Consider the following 21,211-nt stretch of genomic DNA (forward strand, 5'->3'; position numbering starts at 1 on the left):
ATTTTCAATGTCATAATTTCCCAAGGTCTACACAACCATGCTCTTGGTGGTATGTTCTGACTGGTCACCACCAGTAAACATAGCTCACCAGATTGGAAGTTCCTATAAATACAAAATCTCGATGAAACCAAGTTATTTCATGACACATAAATTATTTCATGCAGATATTTTACCTATTGGATGAACTGTCCCATACTTCAAAGAAATGAAATTCAGACATTAAATGATCCAGAAAATTGTAGCTGTAGGTTTTAAGTAAAACCATCAAATCTCTCTTTTTATTTCTTCACATGGTAATCTTCCTCATTCTGTATCCTTATGTAATGTGTTATTTTAATATTATAAAAATAACATTGTTTACCAACATGGATCACTGTTGGCACCTAGAGGGGGCATTTACTTCATTTATTCATTCACTTCACTATTCTGTGAAGAGATGTGTATTTGAACATAGGATGTACATAATAAGAGACGTATTGTAGGAAAAGTATGACATATGTGCTGTGGAGAAGTGAAAAACTCTCCAATTTTATGAGGTTAATGTAAAGGAAGTGTTCAGGGGTGTTTGTGACAGTTTTGCTTATATTTTGAACTTACTTTTATATTGACTTCAATACTTTTTTTTTTCTCCTGACATTTTTTCTTTCAAAACACTGCCCTTATTTCTCACATTACATTACTCAACGTCTCCTAAAGTCTCCTTTTCATTCCTTGCAAAACAAAAATCATCAGATATACTTCTGCTATTTTAAATATTTTATTAATCAACCACCTAACAAATATTTAACAAATACTCAATGGCAGATACCACACAATGGCAGAATAAAGCAGACAACAATCAATTGGCAGCATCAATAATCCACAGGGATTCAAATCAGAGGGAAAGGTCAGAAGAGCTTTCTGGGAAGGGCGTCAGGGCCATTGAGATGTAGTGCTTGTGCTAAGGGCTAAAGGATAGCCAAGGAGCCAGGCAGGGGAAAAATAATGTGCAGATATAAAAAAAATCAATCAGTTAAGTGCTCAGGGAACCTCACAGTGATCTGGTTGTCTGGAAGTTGGTGTGAGTGGTGACTGTGTCATTGGGGCAGGAAGAGCCTAAGAAGCTGAGAGCAAAGCTACCCTGGGGAGTTTTCATGTCTTCCCAGAGCTTAGACTTCAGTTCATCCACACCCAGAGGAAAAGCACAAGGATGCAAAGGAAAGGGAAGGATGCAACATTTACTGTGTCCAGGGTATAGTGACCTTTACTGTGTCCAGTGTATGGTGACTTTTACTGTGTCCAGGGTATAGTGACCTTTACTGTGTCCAGTGTATGGTGACCTTTACTGTGTCCAGTGTATAGCGACCTTTACTGTGTGCAGCGTATGGCAACCTTTACTGTGTCTAGAGCATAGTGACCTTTACTGTGTCCAGCATATAGTGACCTTTACTGTGTCCAGCATATGACTGTATAGAACTGCGATATATTCAGAAAGAGGCTGAGGCTTTGTCTGCCATGTCTGCTCCTTGTGCTCCCTTCGGCAATGGTGTTTCTCTGGAAATTCCTGAACAGTAAAGCAGTGATGTGGAAAGTCATCCTTTAGTTAGAGTTTTCCCTGTTAATACAAGCTATACAAGATAGGGGGCAGAACTCCTCTTAGAAGGCTGGCTGGGAGGAATTTCCTATAGCAAAAAGCACATTTCCATGGCAGGCACACCCTTCTGAATTGGAAAATCTGTAACCCTGGTTGGAGGTCAGCTGATTAGGGTCGTCCCCACCATATTCCAAAACCAGCTCTTGAGGGCTTAATAGAAAATAGTCCAGGCAGTTTCTTCTCTTCCCTCTCCACAGTCTCCGCATAGCACTCAGTGGGCCATGAAGGAGACACTGAAGCTGATAAGAACAAAAGAGAATCAGTAGTAAGCAGTGGATGCGAAAAGGGGAATGCTTCAAGGTACACAAATGAAGGGGGAAATGAGGTCAGAAAGAAAACCACCTGAGAGCAGGACGCTGGAGCTCAGGGTCAAGTCTCGCTGAGGCTGGGCCAGTGCTGGACAGTGCCCTGGCTCTTTCTGAAGGGAAGTGTGAAAGTTACGCCCAAAGCATGTAGCCAGAGGGAGACACAAAGGCATATGGCTCATTACAGTCTGTAACTCACATTGTTACAGTATTTGCCACATGCTGGGTCATTATAACTGGTGATAATCAGGGGGATCTCTCTGTGCTTCAAGTCAATCTGAAATGCATCCATTATGCAATTTAAAAAGCGTCATAAAGCAGAGGATTATGAAAGCTATAAAATGTGTGTTTCTCCCCAACCTGTTCCTACATTCAAGCCATAGCCTCGAGTCTGACAGCTAGTATCCTACAGAGTTCACAGTGTCCTTTGCTCAATGGGCAAAGTTTACTTTAATTAAACTAACAGGAATCAAATCTACATTTCCACTGAAAGGGTCACCTTGAGACACACTAGGGATGGTCCTCAGGCCTGACCTAGCCCCACATCCTCCCTGGCTCATTAAGATCTCTCCGAGGGAACCCTAGAAGGCCTGAAGCATGACACTAAATATAGACACTCCTCAACCCAATATGAGGCTCCATCCCAATCACAAAATCGCCCTAAGGTGAAATTTTGTGAAAACTGCCCCAAGACACCTAACCAACCAAAGTTTACAGCTTAGTCTGTTATATGTTAGCAGGCATCTGGGCAAAGCCACCTAAAGCAAAGCTTATTTAAAAATTTCAAAGCATCTGTTGTAATGCATTTTTTTTTTTTTGCCTTAAAAAGCTCCATGTGGTAGAAGGCACAGGCACGGTGATCAGTGGGGACTGTAGAAAGGAGAGAACCCAGAGTTCTGATGGGTTGCTGCAGAGCAAGGTGAGTGAGACAATGTGGTACACATCTCAAAAAGATATGCTAACTGAAGAGGTAAACGTGTTAACCCAATCTACATCATATGTCACGTGACGTATACAACGTGCCGAAGCCCCCATTACCTTGTTGATACGTACAGTATTAATATCATCTATAGGTTGAAAATTTTTAACTTAACTTTTCATTTGCATCAACTTCTTAGAATAAGCCAATAGCTCACTGTGGCAGGAGCTGGCATACTCCTGTTGCAGCACTCTGTTATTTCCCAATAAAAGTCGGCATTTGGAGAACCAGCTAATTGTTTTCCTCTGACCACATCCAGGGTGATTACAGGCTTTGCTCTTGTCTCCCATGATTCCGTTTTCTTTCCTGGAAACGGTGCACACACTTCTCAGAAACTAAGCATAAGCCAGTGTAGTTTCATTTTCCGTTCTCTGTCTCACAGCTGCATAATATCCGGTTTGACTTCGAGTTTTCAAGACCAGAGCTTCCAGGAAGAATCAGGCGCAGCAGCAAGCCTCAGGGTGCTGAACCAGGGTGCGGGAGGATCATCCGTGCAGGCAGGTGAGTTTCCCGCCACTCTGTACCCAGGGTAGACTTTTCTTAAGGATCTTACTGGAGATCCCTAGGTCCCTGGACACAAACTCCACACTCGGTGCAAGGTGGGGATGGGAGATGATGATCAGAGACAGCTCGGTGGCCTCAGGGCTAGTGGACAACGCTGTTCCGTGCTGTGAGAAGCAAGGCCTTTCTGGCGCATAGTGATGCTTGGTTTCAAAGGGAGCATCAGCCAGAGGCTGCGCAGTTCCCATCACCTCTTCCACTATAAGGGGGCGATGTCCTTTCTAGTTCAGAGGGACCTAACTCCAGGCTCCAGACAATGCTTCTTCCTTATCTACCACAAAGTTTAGGTGCTCCCGCCCTGTGCTCAGACTGGAGTTGAAGAAGCAGAAAACAGCCATGCCATGTCTTGTCAGATAGACTGAATCCCCTACACCCTCTGATGCATTTCTGTGGTACCTGCGGAGCACTCTCATGCCCTGTGGTGCAGGAGTCAGTCACACCCTTACCAAAGGTTAACAACATGACACTCTGCTGCGCTGGCTGACAGACAGGAGCCTAGCTTAACTCTCTTCCAAGAGGCTTCACCCAGCAGATGGAGAGACTGACAGCCAAACATTAGACCGAGCTTGAGCTTGGGGAGCTTTGTGGAAGAGTGGGAGGAAGGACTGAGGGACCCAGAGGGGCCAAGGAGTAAAGAAACAGGCCCTGGATTTTAAGATGACACCACAAGACTAACAGCACCCGATCAGAGTGCACTTTGTATCATAATAAGTCAGCTGAGAACAGTTGGCACCTCCCAGTTAAGACGTTTTTCGGTTAAAAAAAAAAAAAAAGCTGGACCGGGGATGTGGATTCTGGCAGAGAAGTTTTGGTAGTTGGGTTTCTAAAAGGGAGACAGGCAGACTGGTATGTATTCCCTTCTCCGCTGAGTAACTTACAGACTCCTTAAGCGTTCATTCAGCATGAAGCTTGGCTCCAATGCCTGTGAAGAGGAGAGGCAACAGTCTTTAATGCACATGGTTCTTTTAAGAGATAACACAGTGTTCGTACCACTGTCAGAACTTTGCCCATGCAAATGGTTATTCATTAGGATGTATTTTCAGAGAAATTAGCCACTGGAGAGAGAAATAGCATGTGTCACCTTCAGCACCATGGGCATGAAGCGGATGGGGCGTGACACATTAACACTGTAAGGCCACACACTTGTCATTTATCACTGGGCAGAGAGTAAGTTGAAATCCAGGGGCTGACAGCAGCAGGCAGAGTGCTTGGCTAACATTTGTGAGGCCCCGGCTTTGACCCTCAGTAGCATTATACATGTGGCGTGGTGATACCTATCCACTCAGGCAGTGCAAGCCTCAGAAACAGTAGCTCAAGAACCAGCCTCTGTTACACAAAATAAGCAAAATAAAAATAAATAAAGATTAGAAAAATTGGAGGCTATCCTACCTGAAAAGAACCCTATAATGTAACAAAGCAACACCCCTTTGCCTTAGGAAAAAAAAATCACAATTAGAAAGCCAGTTGTGATGATGCACGCATGCAATCTTAGCAGGATCGGTGTTCAAGCCAGTCTCCTACACAGGTTATTTGATGATGTCCTGGGCTACTTGAGACCTTGTTGAAATACAATAAAGTGACAACGACCAATTATTAGATTTACGGAAAGCACTGCACTTGGCTCTGCTTGTTGCCAAGCGTGGCTTCGCTTTGCTCTCCGGTACAGAATGATCTGGAGACACAGCTAAGACATAGTGGGCCATTGCCTTTCACCTGACCACAGAAGCTTTACCCCTGTCAAATGGATCATATATCTGCTTAAAATAAAAAGACAACTGCTGTATATGCTTCTGTTAAAAAAAAAAAAAAAGAATCCTCCTTACTTGGCTGCTTGCCACACCTTGTGGTCTTAGAGTTGTAAACCGAGAAAGGAAACTGGACCGTGGACAGAATCCTTCAGGAGCTATCCTGGCTTTGGTCCACTGGTGAATGCATCTCTTCTCTTCCCCTCTGATGGGTTTTGGAGTGCTTATTCCAGAGAGATTCCTGAAACACTGTCAGCCAAACCCAACAACAAGAAAGAAAATAAGAACCTAAGTTGATGTACACATTGTACACACACATGCTAAGAGACTTGCCAGCTAGGGGTGGCTTGGAGAGCTCACGTTCTGCTGAGAAGGCCTTTTGGGTTTTGCAGGTTACCATGGCATCCAGTGTCGGCATGAAGGCTCCCATCTGCCTAGTGGAAAATGAGAATGATGAGCTGAGGGTGAACCCCAAAGCAGTAAACATTCTTGAGAAGATTACTCAGCCCGTGGTGGTGGTGGCCATTGTCGGACTGTACCGTACGGGGAAGTCCTACCTGATGAACCGCTTGGCAGGACAGAACCATGGTGAGTCCTGTCCCCCGACAGAAGGCAGAGGCTGGCTGCTTGGAGTCATTGACAATGCAAGCTGACCGTTCTTTCCTGCTCAGCTCAATTCCAATCACTCTACCCTTTCTCTCATCTTGGAGTCAATGCAAATGCAACGCCTTGTCTTTCGTTTATCAAAATAATGAAGGTGGAATGACGGAAGGAAGCCAAAAAGAAAGGAAGAGCTGGCAGTTGGTTTTTGAAAGCATTGCCTTGTGAGACAGGAAAAGAGAGAGGGATGGAGGAGAGAGAAGAGGAAAGGGGAGAGAGGAGATGAGAGAGAAGGAAGGAAAAGAGGGAGGGAGGAAAGGGAAGGCGGAGAGAAGGAGGGTGGGAGCATTTGTGTTCATGTCACATCTTATTTGACTTAACTTCATTTTTATTCTGTGCTCCATCACAACACTTTAGTAACTATATCAATGTTTCTTTCATAAACCTTTTCAAACATGAATGATGTAACACACAAGATTACATAAAGCAGAGTGTGTGGCATAGTTAATAAAGAGACTTCTTTTTTCTTTTTTTTCTCCTTTATTAATTTATTCTTGTTATATCTCAATGGTTATCCCATCCCTTGTATCCTCCCATTCTTCCCTCCCTCCCATTTTCCCCTTATTCCCCTCCCCTATGACTGTTCCTGAGGGGGATTTCCTCCCCCTGTATATGCTCATAGGGTATCAAGTCTCTTCTTGGTAACCTGCTGTCCTTCCTCTGAGTGCCACCAGGTCTCCCCCTCCAGGGGAGGTCAAATATGGGGCACCAGAGTATGTGAGAAAGTAATATCCCATTCTCCACTCTACTGTGGAGAGTGTTTAATAAAGAGACTTCTTAGATCTTTACTGACCAGGCCAAAATGCTAAACTTTATGATATCCAAATGCATAATTCATATCATCTTACTCTCTCCCAAGGCTCATCAATATTTTTATTTTCATGATCCGTCCCCTACTGATTTACAAAACAGCTATAAATTCTAAATACGTATCTATTAAAAAATTCACTTTGACTTAGTTCACTTACTTTTAAACTCCGTCAGGATGATACATATGTATTTATATAACACATATAAGTACGTTTTAATGTGTCAGAATACATACATTGGATGTATCCTGATGTCACTGCCTTCTTTTGCTCAGCAAATTTATAAAATTCATTCAGTTTGGCGGAAGTAATATTAAATTACTTATTTTTAATTTCATAGTATGTCAATAAATGAAAATAACTTTATTTTTTTGTTGTTGTTGTGAGCATTGATTTCTTTCCAGAGCTTATTTGGATGTCGAGGCTTTCACACATAAGCTGGTCTTTGTGTTGGCACACCTGTGCACGAGCTTCTCCTTGTATAACAACCAGAAGCCTGTCTCTAGATTTCAGGACATTTGCAAGCTTAGCGTTTCCTGATGACAGCATATTTCTTTTTAAATTTTATATGTAATTTATATGTTTACTCACAGCAATAGGTAAGTCTGCACTTCTTTACAGAAATTTCACCTGGCTTTAATTTTTGCTAATGTGGTGAGCTAGGATCTATTCACTTGCTTATAGACAGACAAGGTGGGACAGCTCCTCATGCCTTACAATTTGCATGTCCTACTTTGTAAACTTCATACTTTGGTTTTTAAAAACCAGGTCATTCTGTTTTCTTTTTATTGATCTATAGACATTCTGGCCTGGTCCCACTACTATTCTCTTCCTGTACAGACCAGGCAGCTACCTTTTTCCTCCTAATATCAGCTCAGTGCCATTATGGGTGGAACTTCTGCATCCTACAGTCTAAGCATTCATGCACCTCCACCTTGCTTCCTTACCCTTTCATACAGGCTTCAACCTGGGCACCACAGTGAGGTCTGAAACTAAGGGCATCTGGATGTGGTGTGTGCCTCACCCCAGCAAGCCAAAATTCACACTTGTGCTTCTGGACACAGAGGGCCTAGGTGACGTGGAAAAGGTAAGTCTGTTTTTCATTCTTAGTGTAGGATTCGGTTGCTGATTTCGTCCAACTTCTGTGGTGGCTGCAAGAATTGCAACCCGGTTGTTGATAAGGAGAGTAAGCTGAAAGTGAAAATATTCCTTTGATAAACTCAAATTCCCTATTGTAACCGAGGGTAGTTTTATTTTGACACTTGTGTGAATAATACAGTTCAGTAAATGTTTATTGAGTATTTGAGTTCCAGGGTTTCATACTGTATACTACAGGCACTGCAGTGCAAGGCACACAGCTTAAGTCTAGGATGAAGCAGATGTATACAGCGAGATCAGTACAAATTGGGCTCACAGAAGTAGAAAACTAACCAAGTTATCTGATAGGGTAATGCTTCCTCAAGATGCTCTGTCACCTCTGATGTCATTGAAAACTTCAATGTAACTGGAGGTAGCAGCAGTAGCCTTAGATGTCTATTACTGTGGATGTAGGGGTAGACACTCATTATGGGCTGTAAAATCCCCAGTAACCAACCCTGTGCAAAACCAAGATCAATTCTCATAGAAGCGAGTTTCTGTCTGATCTCTAAACTTTGCTTCTATTTATATGAATTCAGTATTTTTAGAGATATCAAAATAGAGACTTGGAAAAAACATGTCCTCAGAATAGAAAAAGGTTTCCTGCCTGCTACATCGTATCTAGTAAGCACAGAAGCCATACAATGCACAGGAACAAGGGAGAGACACCATAGCACACGCCGAGGGTTCTGGGATTGGGTAGCCTCTAATTCTGTTTGCCTGGCTTTCACAGCATCATATGTTACGTGGAGGTCCCTGCCCCAACTTCCATGCCCTCACACAGCCACTGCTTCAGTCAAACAAAATAGGTATACAATGCATTTGTATGATCTGTACTTTATTATATTTTTTTACTTACTGAGTATGGATCTTCTCACATGTGTGACTAATTAAATCAATAATTATACTTTCTAGCAATTATGTTAAAAGGAGCTGTTTTTCTACCATAGCCATCACATCCCAGTTACACGGCCACATTACTCTAAAGTCACGTAGCCCTTTTTGCCACCTACTAAAATTGTTTTCTTCATTATTAGCATTTCATTCTATGTTTGGCACAGATGATCATTATGGTTGTATTTCTATATTTATGAGACTTTCTTCCCCTCCCTATTGTTATTTGAAAGTTTGCTTGTACACTGCCCAGCGTAGTGCCTGATATTCTGTAGATGTTCCATGAACAGCAGTTAAATTTCAGGAAATATTCCTGCCTCTAATACGACATAATTAAAAAAAAAAACCTGTTAATGCAATGGTATGTTAATATTGTGCATACACTGTGCTTAAGCACCATAGCAAACATTTTTCATATTTTGATTTTGGTTATGGAAACTATAAGGGTGAGTTTCAATACTGAAAATGAAATATGAATTTGTTTTTCCGTCACCCTACTATTCTGCCGTGTTTCTGCCTAAGCAGCAAATAAACAAACGAATGCAGGAACAGAGGTTAGAGTCTGAGGTCTCTCACTCCCGGGTGTCTTCCAGGGTGACTCTAAGAATGACTCGTGGATCTTCGCACTGGCCGTGCTTCTGAGCAGCACCTTTGTGTACAACAGCATGGGGACCATCAACCACCAGGCCCTGGAGCAACTGCAGTATCCTTCCAGGGACCCAACGCCGCCATCTTTGATTTGAGAGAGTGACAACTGGGAATATTGCCCATGTTACTCGGTTCTTAGGATTTAGGGAAAGGGTATGAGGGACAAAGGAGGGTGCTTGTAAAATGGGTTTGCAAGAGAAGTCCGGGAAGGGTAGAATGGTGCCTTTTATTCCTTAGCTAGGTTCCCAGCTACGTCACGGAACTGACAGAGCTGATCAGGGCAAAATCAACGTCAAGATCTGAAGAAATGGATGACTCTGGCGAGTTTGTGAGTTTCTTCCCAGACTTCGTCTGGACTGTTCGAGACTTCGTTCTGGAGCTGAAGTTAGATGGACGCCCCATCACAGCAGATGAGTACCTGGAGAATGCCCTGAAGTTGATCCCAGGTATCCAAGGCTTAGTGAGGGCGGGAACGGCTCTAGCTGTCTCAGTCATTACTTGGCATAAATGTTGATTTGACACTGACATGAGCTCTAACAATAAACTGATGATCGCTGAAAAGCAACTGATGAAGGTTTCCCGTGGTTACTAAATCTTCAGTGCTAAAGTTTAAGCACAATGGAAACAGTGAGGCACAAACGTGGGACCGAGTGATATTATTCCAATTAATAGTGAAAAAGTAATTTGCATGGTAATACATTCTATACTATCCACACTCCACACAGTCTGCTTTAGAAAGGATTTCTGTGTTCTTTCTCTCTCTCTCTCTCCCTCCAAATATATATACATATATTATCTCCAAATCCTAACAATATATATTCTAGTATAAATACATAAAAACATAAAAATTAAATAAATAATATTATATTTATGTACGTATTTATATATATATTTTTCTATACACATATTTTTTTTACAGGAATGAGTCGCAAAGCCCAAAATTCTAACATGCCTAGGGAATGCATCAGGCACTTTTTCCCAAAACGGAAGTGCTTTGTCTTTGATCGACCTACAAAAGAAAAAGAACTCTTAGTCCATGTTGAGGAAGTGCCAGAAGACCAGTTGGATCACAATTTCCAAGAGCAATCAAAAGCATTCTGTTCCTACATCTTCTCCAATGCGAAGGCCAAGACTTTGAAAGAGGGAATCATTGTCAGTGGGAGCCGTGAGTCACCTTTGCCTTAGTGACTAACTATCTCTTTACTTTGAAATTATGCACTGTAAACCTTTGATTACGTGTTAGTATCTGATATGAATACAAAGAAACTGCTATTCATGTTACTCAGAAAATTTTGTCTTTTTAAATTCAGTCTCTCTACATGGGGCTTTATTAAAATCTAATATATCTTAAGAAATGACTAATGATCAAAGACATAAGATGAAGGTTAAAGAGGAATGCCAGTATGTACAGGGACACAGTGTTTCTTTTTCTGGCTAGAGAAGACAGTTCTAAAGTAAGTAAGAGACCAAGGTTCCTAAAAGCTCACTGGTTTTGGCTAGAGCCACGGCTCAGTCAGTAGAGTGCTTAGCTTGCAAGCATGAGTTCAAATCCCAGATTCCAGCTATAGAGGTGAGAGTGGTGGTGCACACCTGTAACTAGGGGCCGGACAGAGACAGGCAGATTCTGGAGGCTTGCTGCCCAGCCAGTCTTGCCTATTTCCAGCCAGTGAGAGACTGTCTTAATAAATTATAAAATTGAAAGCAGGCAAAAGCATCAGAAATAGCTCCTGCTGTGTTGCCTTGTCCAGCCATTATATGAAGGGTGGTACTTAATCTTTGCTATGCCAAGCTTGGCTGATATCCCTGAGAGACCTGCCTTTTTCTGAAGGGAAATGGAGGTGGGGTGGATGGAGAGGGACAAGGTAGGGAGCGACGGAGGGGAAAGTGCAGTTGGGATGCAATGTATGAGAGAGTAAATTAATAAAAATACAAAATTAAAATGAGGGACTGCATTTGCAGCAACAGAGACTGTCATTTGGCTTCTACACACATACACATAAATACATGCAAGCGCGCGCACACACACAACGCCACTCCCCAAAATTAACTATTGGCTTATATGTACATATATTTCAGTGAAATGGCTCTGCACAGTCACATGATGGCCATACTATGGCCACACACAATGCTCTGTTATTGTCTTGAAATTGTTAAATATTTATTTGTTTGTTTATCTTAACAGACTATTACTTTCATTTAAGGCTGAGTCCCACAAAATAGGGCTTTGCTCTCATATGTGAAATTTTCATTGTCTAAGTAGTTTACTTCATTGCTGATTCATAAATCATGAGATTTTTTTGGCAGATGAAATATTTTATTATAAAAAAATGAATTGGTGCATAGAAATCAACTTTCCCCCTGACACACAGGTTGAATGTACTTTAGGTATATTCTTAAGTCCATGTAAAAATGACTTATCTGCCATCAAAGAAAGATCAAGCCTATTAAAGAACCAAGTCAATGTTTTGTAGATTTAAATTTGAATTTTAAGAGTAATGATTTAAAATATACTTATACTATTAGTTTCAATTTTATTATTCTATTTAAAATTTTTTATTTTATGTGGACTGTGTTTTTTAATACATTAATTTATTACACATGTATAAAACAAACTACATACAGCAGGGAGAACTATGTGACAATCATGAGAATCGTGAGTTCTATAAGAGATTTTTTTTTAAAGAAAAACTAGCTTGATAGTTAACTTTAAAATTCTTTGCCTTGGTCAGGGCTGGCAACTCTTGTGACTACCTATGTGGCTGCCATCAATAGCGGAACAGTGCCATGTTTGGAGAATGCAGTGACAACACTGTCCCAGCGTGAGAACTCCATAGCTGTGCAGAAGGCAGCTGACCACTACAGCGAGCAGATGGCCCAGCGAGCGAGGCTCCCCACAGACACGCTCCAGGAGCTGTTGGCTGTGCACGCAGCCTGTGAGAAGGAAGCCATTGAGGTCTTCATGGAGCACTCCTTCAAGGATGACACTCAGCAATTCCAGAAGAACTTGGTGGTACCGTGTCTGTGTCTTTCCTTTTTTATCCCAGATAAAGTAGATTTTATCCCAGATAGGGTCAATTTTATCCACCTTTAGGAGTGTTGACTAATGGCTGCCATTTTGACCTCATCATTCATCTTGATTCTTGTGACTGACAGGGTTGTACCAGCTCAAAAAGTTAGGGACTTGATTAGCTTTTCATTGATGCATAGGGATTTTCAATGACTCTATCAGTATTGAAAGCACATGTTCATTAACTCACGTTTGTAGGTTATCAGCACTGTGCAGGGAGGCTGGAAGGCTCAGCTCTGGTATCAGAGGATGGAAACAAGATGCCACTGAGTCCACTTCTCACCTGAATGCTCTGGAGGGCCTCGTAACTCGGGCAAGAGAGTCCCACAGACTGTAATTTATGAGTACAATACAAAGATTTATTATTACGTTTCCACCCACCCATATTCTCCAGGGAGCAACTAATGAAAGGATCATGAACCTATACAAAGTTGCATTCACCAGATGAGTTGCTTTTTCATTGATATTTCCTCCATATGAATCCCTGGAGGAAACTGGCAGCCAATCACATTCCATTGCTCAGTTGGGGATAGTGTCGCTGCTGTTGATCTCAGTGCTGTGGAGAGAGCCACAGGGTCTGCTCTTTGGCCTTATTATATCGCAGGAAGAGCGTGGCCACAGGAAGGGGCTCAGAGATGTGGGACTGAAGAGAGTTTGCTAATCCATGGTGCATTTTTCACCTCTGAGTCTATCACTTCCCCCAGGATCACAGTTGGATCTGTTTTCTAACAGCTTCCACTTTCTGATATCTCTACACTCCCCTGGCAGATCGCCATAGAGGAAAAAAAGGAAGATTTCTTGCGACAGAACGAAGCAGCGTCTCTCAGCCACTGCCAGGCTAAACTGGAGAAGCTTTCAGAGCCCCTGAGGGAGAGCATCTCAAATGGAGTCTTCTCTGTTCCTGGAGGGCACAGCCTCTACTTAGAAGCCAGGAAGAGGGTTGAGCGGGACTATGAGCGAGTGCCCAGGAAGGGGGTGAAGGTGAGGAATGAGGAATAAGCAATAAGGAGATGGAATTCGGGGTTACCAGGGAGTCTCCTTCCTCCTTAGAGCTTGACTGAGCTGTTTGAAAGGCAATGGCAGAGAGTGTCTAGGTGCAGAATTCTTATTCTTAGTTTTCTTTTTAAATTTTTCATTGTGTATTATACTGTCATACTGTACATGTTACTGTGTTACATTAATAAATTTTCATATACACAAACACACAGTATGATAAGCATATCTGCCATATCTCTCTATCCTTTACTTTCTCAATGAACCTAAAATTAGTTTTTCCCCCCAGAGTAGTTTAGCATAAATAATCCTAACTGGAATAGAAAACTTTTTTCCATTGACTAAACAAGGCAATTGTTTCAGAACGAACAGATCGGATTTGAAGATCAAAGACACACTTGTCCATGACATTCTGATGACCTTGCCTCGGATATAAATAGGCACTTGGATACATCAGGGTAAAAATTATCCTGGCATAAACAGAGAGTAGAAGTAATGGTGCAATTAATATTATGGTGATTGCAATAACAACAACAATAGCAATAATAATAATGTTCAGATATTCAACACCCTCGTTTTCGGTTTTATTTCCTTTTGGGTTGTTTTGAGATAAAATCTTGATGGAACAAAGCCACACTAGCACTGAACTTGCAATCTAGCAATCTTAGCCTCCCCACTGCTAGGATTGCAGACATCAGCCACCATGCCCGGATTTTAATACCTCGTGGTATATGATGATGTTGTTAGTAACCTGAAAGCTCGTGCCACTTTAGAAGTAAGAATTCAGTCCTCAGAAGAAGGGTATAATTCAGTACTGCTGCTGTGCACATGTAAAACTTGTATGCCTGAGACCCTAATGTATTGTCAGGCCTCAGAGGAACAGGCAGGGCCACTCAGTGTACTCTGCAGCCACGCAAACCTCAGCAGGATGTTCAGGGATGCGCTCTTTGAAGTGTGTTTTTGTGCTCTGACAATTTCACCTTCCTGTTTCACCAGGCAGACCATGTCCTTCAGAGCTTTCTACAGTCACAGTTTCCCATAGAAGAGTCCATCCTACAGTCAGACAAAGCCCTCACAGATGGACAGAAGGCCATGGAAGGTACATGGGAGGACTTGGCTCTCCCAGGGATGGGTGGGCTTCTGCTAAGCTTGCTGACCAATGACAGGAAGATCCTCTGGCATAGGTTGCACACCTTGCTAATCTGAAATGAAGAGGGTGGTAACGGTGTCCCTCAGCTAGAGTGACAGGTGCCTTCCAGCGTCATTCTGACATATGCTCTGGGGGTGTGGTGACTAGAGTTCAGACTTCTCTTTTGCGTGTTTCAAATTCAGTCATGTCTCTGAGCCCAAGAAAGAGCTCAGCCTCTACCACTGTGTTTTGCTTCTCTCGAACCCTTGTGGGACAGCTGAGAGAGCTCAGAAGGAGGCAGCTGAGAAGGAGCAGGAGCTACTAAGACAGAAACAGAAGGAGCTACAGCAAGTGATGGAGTCTCAAGAGAGAAGCCACAAGGAAAACATGGCCCAGCTGCATGAGAAGATGGAGAGAGAAAGGAAGAACATTCTAAAAGAGCAAGAGGAGAGACTGGCACACAAATTGAAGGTAAGGCTGGTTGGGCCCCAGAACTTATCAGAGGGACGGGGCTTAGTTTATCTCTGTCTGTCATCCATCACTCTTGTGAGTGGTACAGAAAGAATCACAGAGCTAGGTTATTTGTGTTGCTTCTCATAACCTAGGAATCAGGTAAATTCATCAATGAGCACCTTGTGGTAGAGTAATAGATACATGTCCTTAACTACTTGAGTTGCAGATGCAAGCTCCTGACTTTCAGTAAGCATGGCTCTCCAAGTCTATTTTCCTTTTTACAGATCCAAGAAGAAATGCTTAATGAAGGATTTAAAAGTAAATACGAAGCAATGGATTCAGAGATAATCCAACTGCAAAGAGAGATTCAAAATAGTAAGAAGCAGCATGAGTCACTGGCTGCAAAAGTATTTGATGGGTTTGGGAACGTGTTGCTTTCAGTATTGCCTGGTTCTGGTAAGTTATTTGGTCTAGGGCTGAAATTTATAAGCAAGCAAATGAAATAGGTGAAGAGCTCTTGTTAGAAAACCGTAAGTTTAGCTTCTTTTCCCCCCAGACTTATTTTTGAAGTCCACGTGTGTTAATTTCATTTACTAAGTTCAGAAACCGAGAATATAGGCCGCTCTTCACAAACTGGTGGCAAGGCCCCATTGCTGAGGACAACACATACACAACTCGTTGAACTGGAGAATTAAGCTGGTGCCTGTACAGCCTGCACCCTACATACTAACATCTTTAACACAGGAAGATACTTTGCAGGTTACCAAAGGAAAAGCATAAACACCAGCCCCGTCAGAAACCCCTTGATCTACTACGGTATCCTGTCTGCAAAATATGCTAGTGCAATGGTGACAGAGAGCTTCTGGGAATAACCAACCAATATCTGGTTTGACATAAGACTCACTGGACAAGATGAAACCCATACCTAACACTGCTTGGGTGATCAAAAACCCAAGACTAGACAGTCCAGGGAACCTAGAGTAAAACCAAATACTATTGTTGTATTTTTTTTTTTAAAGTAGCAATAAAGTGACTCCTCATGATGTTCTGCTGTACTCATAGATTAGTGCCTGCTCAGCCATCTTCAGAGACGCCTCCTCCTACAGGAAATGGCAATAAATATAGAGGCCCACAGCCAGAAATTATACAGAGAGTGGGAGACTTGGGGACACTAAGCCCAAGAATATAGGTCGCTCTTCACAAACTGGTGGCAGCCCTAGATGGGGTGTCCTTATTAAATCCCTCCCCTCAGGAAACTCTGAAACAGGAAGAGGAAAGAGCTTAAAACCAAATTCTGTTCAAGATGAGAATTTTTATTTTTACCTGGTAACTAAACTTGAAATTTTTATCTTAGGTAAGAGTTTTCCAGAATTTGTCTCCTGTGCAAACACTAAAATAGTAATCATTTGATTTTAAATAGTCAATATGTCCAAAATACTGGTAAAATTTATTTAAACTATTCATGGGCAATAAAGACTGATTAGAACACATGCATATGTATACATATACATTTTTGAAGCCATTGAATATGTTTCAAAAAATATAGTTATTTCTGAACTGTCATTTCCTTGCTGTTTTCCAACTGACCATGATAAGAAACGTCTTTCAAACAGGTGCTAACTGGTATGGACATCATTTGGTATAGACTGATAGAATGTTAATAATAATGGGTTTTTGTTGTTGTTTTTTTTCAAGACAGGGTTTCTCTGTGTAGCCTTGACTGTCCTGGACTCATTTTGTAGTCCAGGCTGCCCTCGAACTCACAGTGATCCACCTGCCTCTGCCTCCCGAGTGCTGGGATTAAAGGCATGCGCCACCACGCCCGGCTTTATAATGATGGATTTAATGATGTTCTTTGGATTTAAAACTATTTCCGTCCTTTGCTATTTTGCATTACTTGAAGAACCTAAGCTTAACTTCAGGTATATCATCAATAAATTTTTATTTGGAGTAAGAAATACTCCATTGTATTCTTGTGCTGTAATGTGGGAAAATGTTATATTTTTCACCTATCAATATGAAATAAAATTTAATTATGGCAAAAAATCTCTATATGGTGTGTGTGTGTGTGTGTGTGTGTATAAGAATGTGTGTGTGTGTGTGTGTGTGTGTCTGTGTGTGTGTGTGTCTGTGTAAGAATGTGTGTGATTGTGAGCATGGCAGACATTTCTGTTGTCTGTCTTCATAGTCTACCTTGTTTGAGGCAGGGTTTTGTATTTTTCTGTTGGTTACTGTTGCTTACCCCAGGCTAACTGACCAGGTTTTCTGAGGCTCTTGAACCCCTGTCAATGCACACTGTCTCTGAAAGCCACAATTACAGCTTTCCAGCACTCTAGCCTTATTTCTTCATATCTACTTGCATGGAGGAAACAGATGTCAAGGTTCCTTAAATAACGTTTCTAGGCTCCGTGGTTAGGTATCAGAGAGTCTTGAGTCTCATGGCCAAGAATTTGATCCATGTCACTTTGAGTCACCTGGGCATGACTTCAGTACAGCAAGAACGCAAAGAAACTCTCTAACGACTTGGGAGAGACCTCCATGTGAAGCCTGGGAAACGGGACCGTGAAGTTCTGTGAAATGAACTGTGGTCTGAATGTGATATTCGGGTCAGGTTCCCCTCTGAAGTGGGGTGAAGGAAGGCAGCAGGTTCTGGCCCTGAAACAAATTACTGTATGAAGAAAGTTAAAATATTGCCCAACTCCAACGCACTATTCGTATGACATTTTGTCTTTGACTTATTTGCAGGAACAAGTATACCCCTTCCTCCAGCATAACCTTGGTTTCTCTCTAAGTCTGCGTGCTAGGACAATTCCTCTTTCTAAAAAGCCTCTTCTGTCTAAACCTCTCTTACAACTCACCTGTGCCCCACACTAACACAATGGCTTTGCACACGATCTTATTTATTAAATATCTTCCTGTCAAGTAGATAAATTGAAAAGCAACCCTCATATATACCCTGGGACTACCTCTTTCAATGGGTTATTTACTTTTATAAACGAAAACCACACCATTGTTATGAAGATGCACTTGTGTAATTGCAAAAAAACAACTCATATTCAGTGAAATTCATAACAAAGCAAAAAGAAAAAGTAAACAGAGCCAGAGAGACAACTCAGCAGATGGAGGTGCCTGCCACTGAGGCAGATAACATGCTATCCGTGCTGGCCTACATGGTGGGAGGAAAGAACTGACTTTTGCAAATTGTGCTCTGACTTCCATTTGCCTGCTATGGCACATAGGCATTTACATATGGACATGTGTCCACATGTGCTCAAATGTGCACATAAGCACATTATTTTAATTGTAAAATTGCAAAAAAGAGGTAAACTTGAGTGTGGGATTCTGTTAGTCAAGCTTGAAGTCTGACTTCTACAGATAGCCATTTTGCCGGCCGGGCTAGGTCTATGAAGGAGGACTCCCTTTCCTTACCTGGCGGGGGAGGGGGGGGGACGGTGTTCTCACTCCACCTGATCTGGTAACCCTAGATATTGTAAGAAGTGTCACAATCACATAGCCCTCTTGAGGGGAAGATTTCAAGTCCCACCCTTTCCTGATAAGGAACCTGACCGGGAAGCACAGTGAATTCTTGGAAGCACCCACCCTATGCTGAGATCCTAGCCTCCAGAAAATGACCTTTAATTGTACCTAGAAGTCACCCCCTCACACATAGGATAAGTAAGTACTGTTTTCTCCTTCTTGTGATGGAAATAACCCCATCCCCACCCCCAGCGTTACTGAATGTAAATGAGGTACTGACCCACTGTATGTAGAGTAAGTATCCTGGCACCCTTAGCCCTAGCAACAGCCATATTAAACCTCAACTCCTGTCCCTAAAGTTTACAAATAAAGGTTGGCTGGCTCGTTGGGGGTGGGGCATGCACATTCTCATGCTTCGGCTCTCTTGCTCAACATTCCTTCAACTATGACCGCCTGAGACTCCATTTATTCTGGTGGCGGGCTCAGGGTCAGGGGGAGGGGACTGCCCCTGGATGCCAGGCGTTCAGGCACCAATGTCAGAACTACCTTTGCAGCAGCTGGGGCCTGCTCAACCACTGCTCATAGTTCCCGTGCTGACCCCCAGTGAGGTACTACCAGGCCTGCGTCTCACCTTGCTTGCCAGTGGTTTTCGGAAATTTGCCTGCTTCCACTGCTGTGCCTGGCTGAAACAAGGAGCTGTGAGACTTGGTATCATCACTGGCTTGCAGAGCTCCCGAGTCTCCACTGCCTTCTGAGACCTGCAGTCTGATTCTAAAATGAGCTAAGGCACGACACTGGGTGGAAAACTCATTTTCTACCTCCCCTAGAGAGGTCAGGAACCTGGCATAGCACCCTTGGTGTCAGGCCTCACCCCAAGGTGCTCTAGCCACCCCTGAGCTAGAAACGTTCTCGTCCAGAGGCAAGCAGTACCTGGACCAGCCAGAAGGATAGGGGACCCAGGCCAGCCACCCGCTGGACACAGAACAACACTTGGGTGTCATTGCTCAAAAACCATTCACTGTGTTTTAAACAAGGTCTCTCTTTGGGACCTGGAGATGGCTGATTAGGCTATGCTGTCTGGCCAGAAAAGCTCCAGGGAGCTGCGTGCCCACATCTGCAGGAGTGGGATTATCTGCACATACTGCTGTGCCCAGATGTTTTTTCTAAGTGTTCAGGGCTGAGCTTATGTCCTTTTGCTAGCATAGCGAGCGTGTTACCAGCGAAGCTATCTTTGTTCCTACCCACTCAGCTCTCTCCCTTTGTTTACACAATGCACACAAACTTTAATCTGTTGTCATCTCAGTGTGCAGTCTATTCCCTGGGAAGCTGGAGATGATGGCAGGACAGGATTGTGTCCACTCATATGGAGAGAGACATCAGTATGTGTACTAGGGAGAAAGAGTAAAGGAAGTGTGTGGAGCCGTTGTGTGGGAGAGTCTCCTGATGGACAGACATGTGCATTTAAAAAGTTGTTTATTGACTTTACATCCTGGTCATGCCCCCTCCCTCCTCTCCTCCTAGTCCCACTCTCCCTCCCTGTTTCCCCTGTTCCCCACTCCCCTACTCCTCAGAGAAGGGAGCTCCACCCACCCACTCACCACAGCACATCAAATGGCATCAGGACTAAGTGTATCCACTTCCCCATGTGGCCTGGTGACCCTCCAGGGGAAATGGATCAAAAAGCAGGCAACAGACTTTATGCCAGAGTCAGCTCCTCTTCCCCTTATTAGGGGACCCATATGAGGAGCTGGCCTTCAGCTACGTGTACATTTTTAAGGAGAGGATTTCTTTATTGATGTGTATTGTATTTCTTTCTCTCTCCTTTAAGTTATACATATTACAAAGACTACTTTATAGAGAAGGAAAGCAAAAATTTAAAAAGTAGGCAGGCACATCTTTCTCAACTAAAGGGCTAAGTAAGTAGTGGCACTTAAGAAACAAATATAAAGTTTCTACCTATTTCATGTGCCAATCTATCTTTGGTTGGTTTTTGTTCTTTTTTTTTTTTTTTTTCAAGACAGTGTTTCTCTATGTAGCCCTGGCTGTCATGAAACCCACTCTGTAGACCAGGCTGGACTAGAACTCAGAGATCCACCTGCCTCTGCCTCCCGAGTGCTGGGATCAAAGGTGTGTGTTACCACCAGGTGTGCCAACATATTTTAAGTCAATGGTGAAAGTGGCATGAAGAGATGTTCATGGGAAATCCTAGCAGAGTGAGTTGTTTTTGGAAATTCCTCCAGTGTCTGGTTTGGGAGGAGATAAGGGAGCAAATTCTTTAAATTCACATCTAGTCAGAGTCTCTTCCTTATCAACAGAGAAAAACACACTTGCTGATACTTTGAGCATTGCATTCTCAGATTTGCCTCATTGGGAACACTCTCTACAATATCCCAGAAACTTGCCCAAACACAGAAAGGCAGAGATAAGAACTAGCCGCCCAGAGGAGTGCATGGTTTGGGGAGTCTGCATCTATTTGGAAGATAGGCAGAAAAGTTTATAGGCAGATTACCATGCTTAGCTCACACATACATACTTAAAATAGCTTGTAAAACAGGAAACTTTCATAGAATAGAGTTTTCTACTTGTAGTTTTATGTCAGAACTCCAAAAACTTTAGTATTGGGAGGATTTGGAGTTTTGGATTTGTAGATTCAGAGTGTTCAAGCTTTTTGGGCCAAGAAAGAAATAAAGTAGTCTGACAGAACCCCAGAAAGCAGGGGAA

At 42.7% G+C, this 21,211-nt stretch overlaps 1 protein-coding gene across 1 annotated transcript in view; it reads left to right on the forward strand.

Annotated features, from left to right (window-relative positions):
• LOC311582507 (uncharacterized protein) overlaps positions 1 to 17,061 on the forward strand; it is a 52,906-nt gene extending 35,845 nt beyond the window's left edge. Inside the window, exons 12-23 of the mRNA XM_084755648.1 lie at positions 1,439 to 1,550; positions 3,300 to 3,418; positions 5,509 to 5,811; positions 7,652 to 7,779; positions 9,317 to 9,426; positions 9,621 to 9,817; positions 10,291 to 10,536; positions 12,101 to 12,381; positions 13,207 to 13,419; positions 14,428 to 14,530; positions 14,838 to 15,031; positions 15,298 to 17,061. Coding sequence (XP_084611774.1) covers positions 1,439 to 1,550; positions 3,300 to 3,418; positions 5,509 to 5,811; positions 7,652 to 7,779; positions 9,317 to 9,426; positions 9,621 to 9,817; positions 10,291 to 10,536; positions 12,101 to 12,381; positions 13,207 to 13,419; positions 14,428 to 14,530; positions 14,838 to 15,031; positions 15,298 to 15,519 — 2,228 coding nt within the window. The 3' untranslated portion in view covers positions 15,520 to 17,061. The remainder of the gene's footprint in view (positions 1 to 1,438; positions 1,551 to 3,299; positions 3,419 to 5,508; positions 5,812 to 7,651; positions 7,780 to 9,316; positions 9,427 to 9,620; positions 9,818 to 10,290; positions 10,537 to 12,100; positions 12,382 to 13,206; positions 13,420 to 14,427; positions 14,531 to 14,837; positions 15,032 to 15,297) is intronic.
• The last annotated feature ends 4,150 nt before the right edge of the window (positions 17,062 to 21,211 follow it).

The sequence above is a fragment of the Acomys minous genome (assembly GCF_964271855.1).
Source record: "Acomys minous genome assembly, chromosome: 14".
Taxonomy (NCBI): domain Eukaryota; kingdom Metazoa; phylum Chordata; class Mammalia; order Rodentia; family Muridae; genus Acomys; species Acomys minous.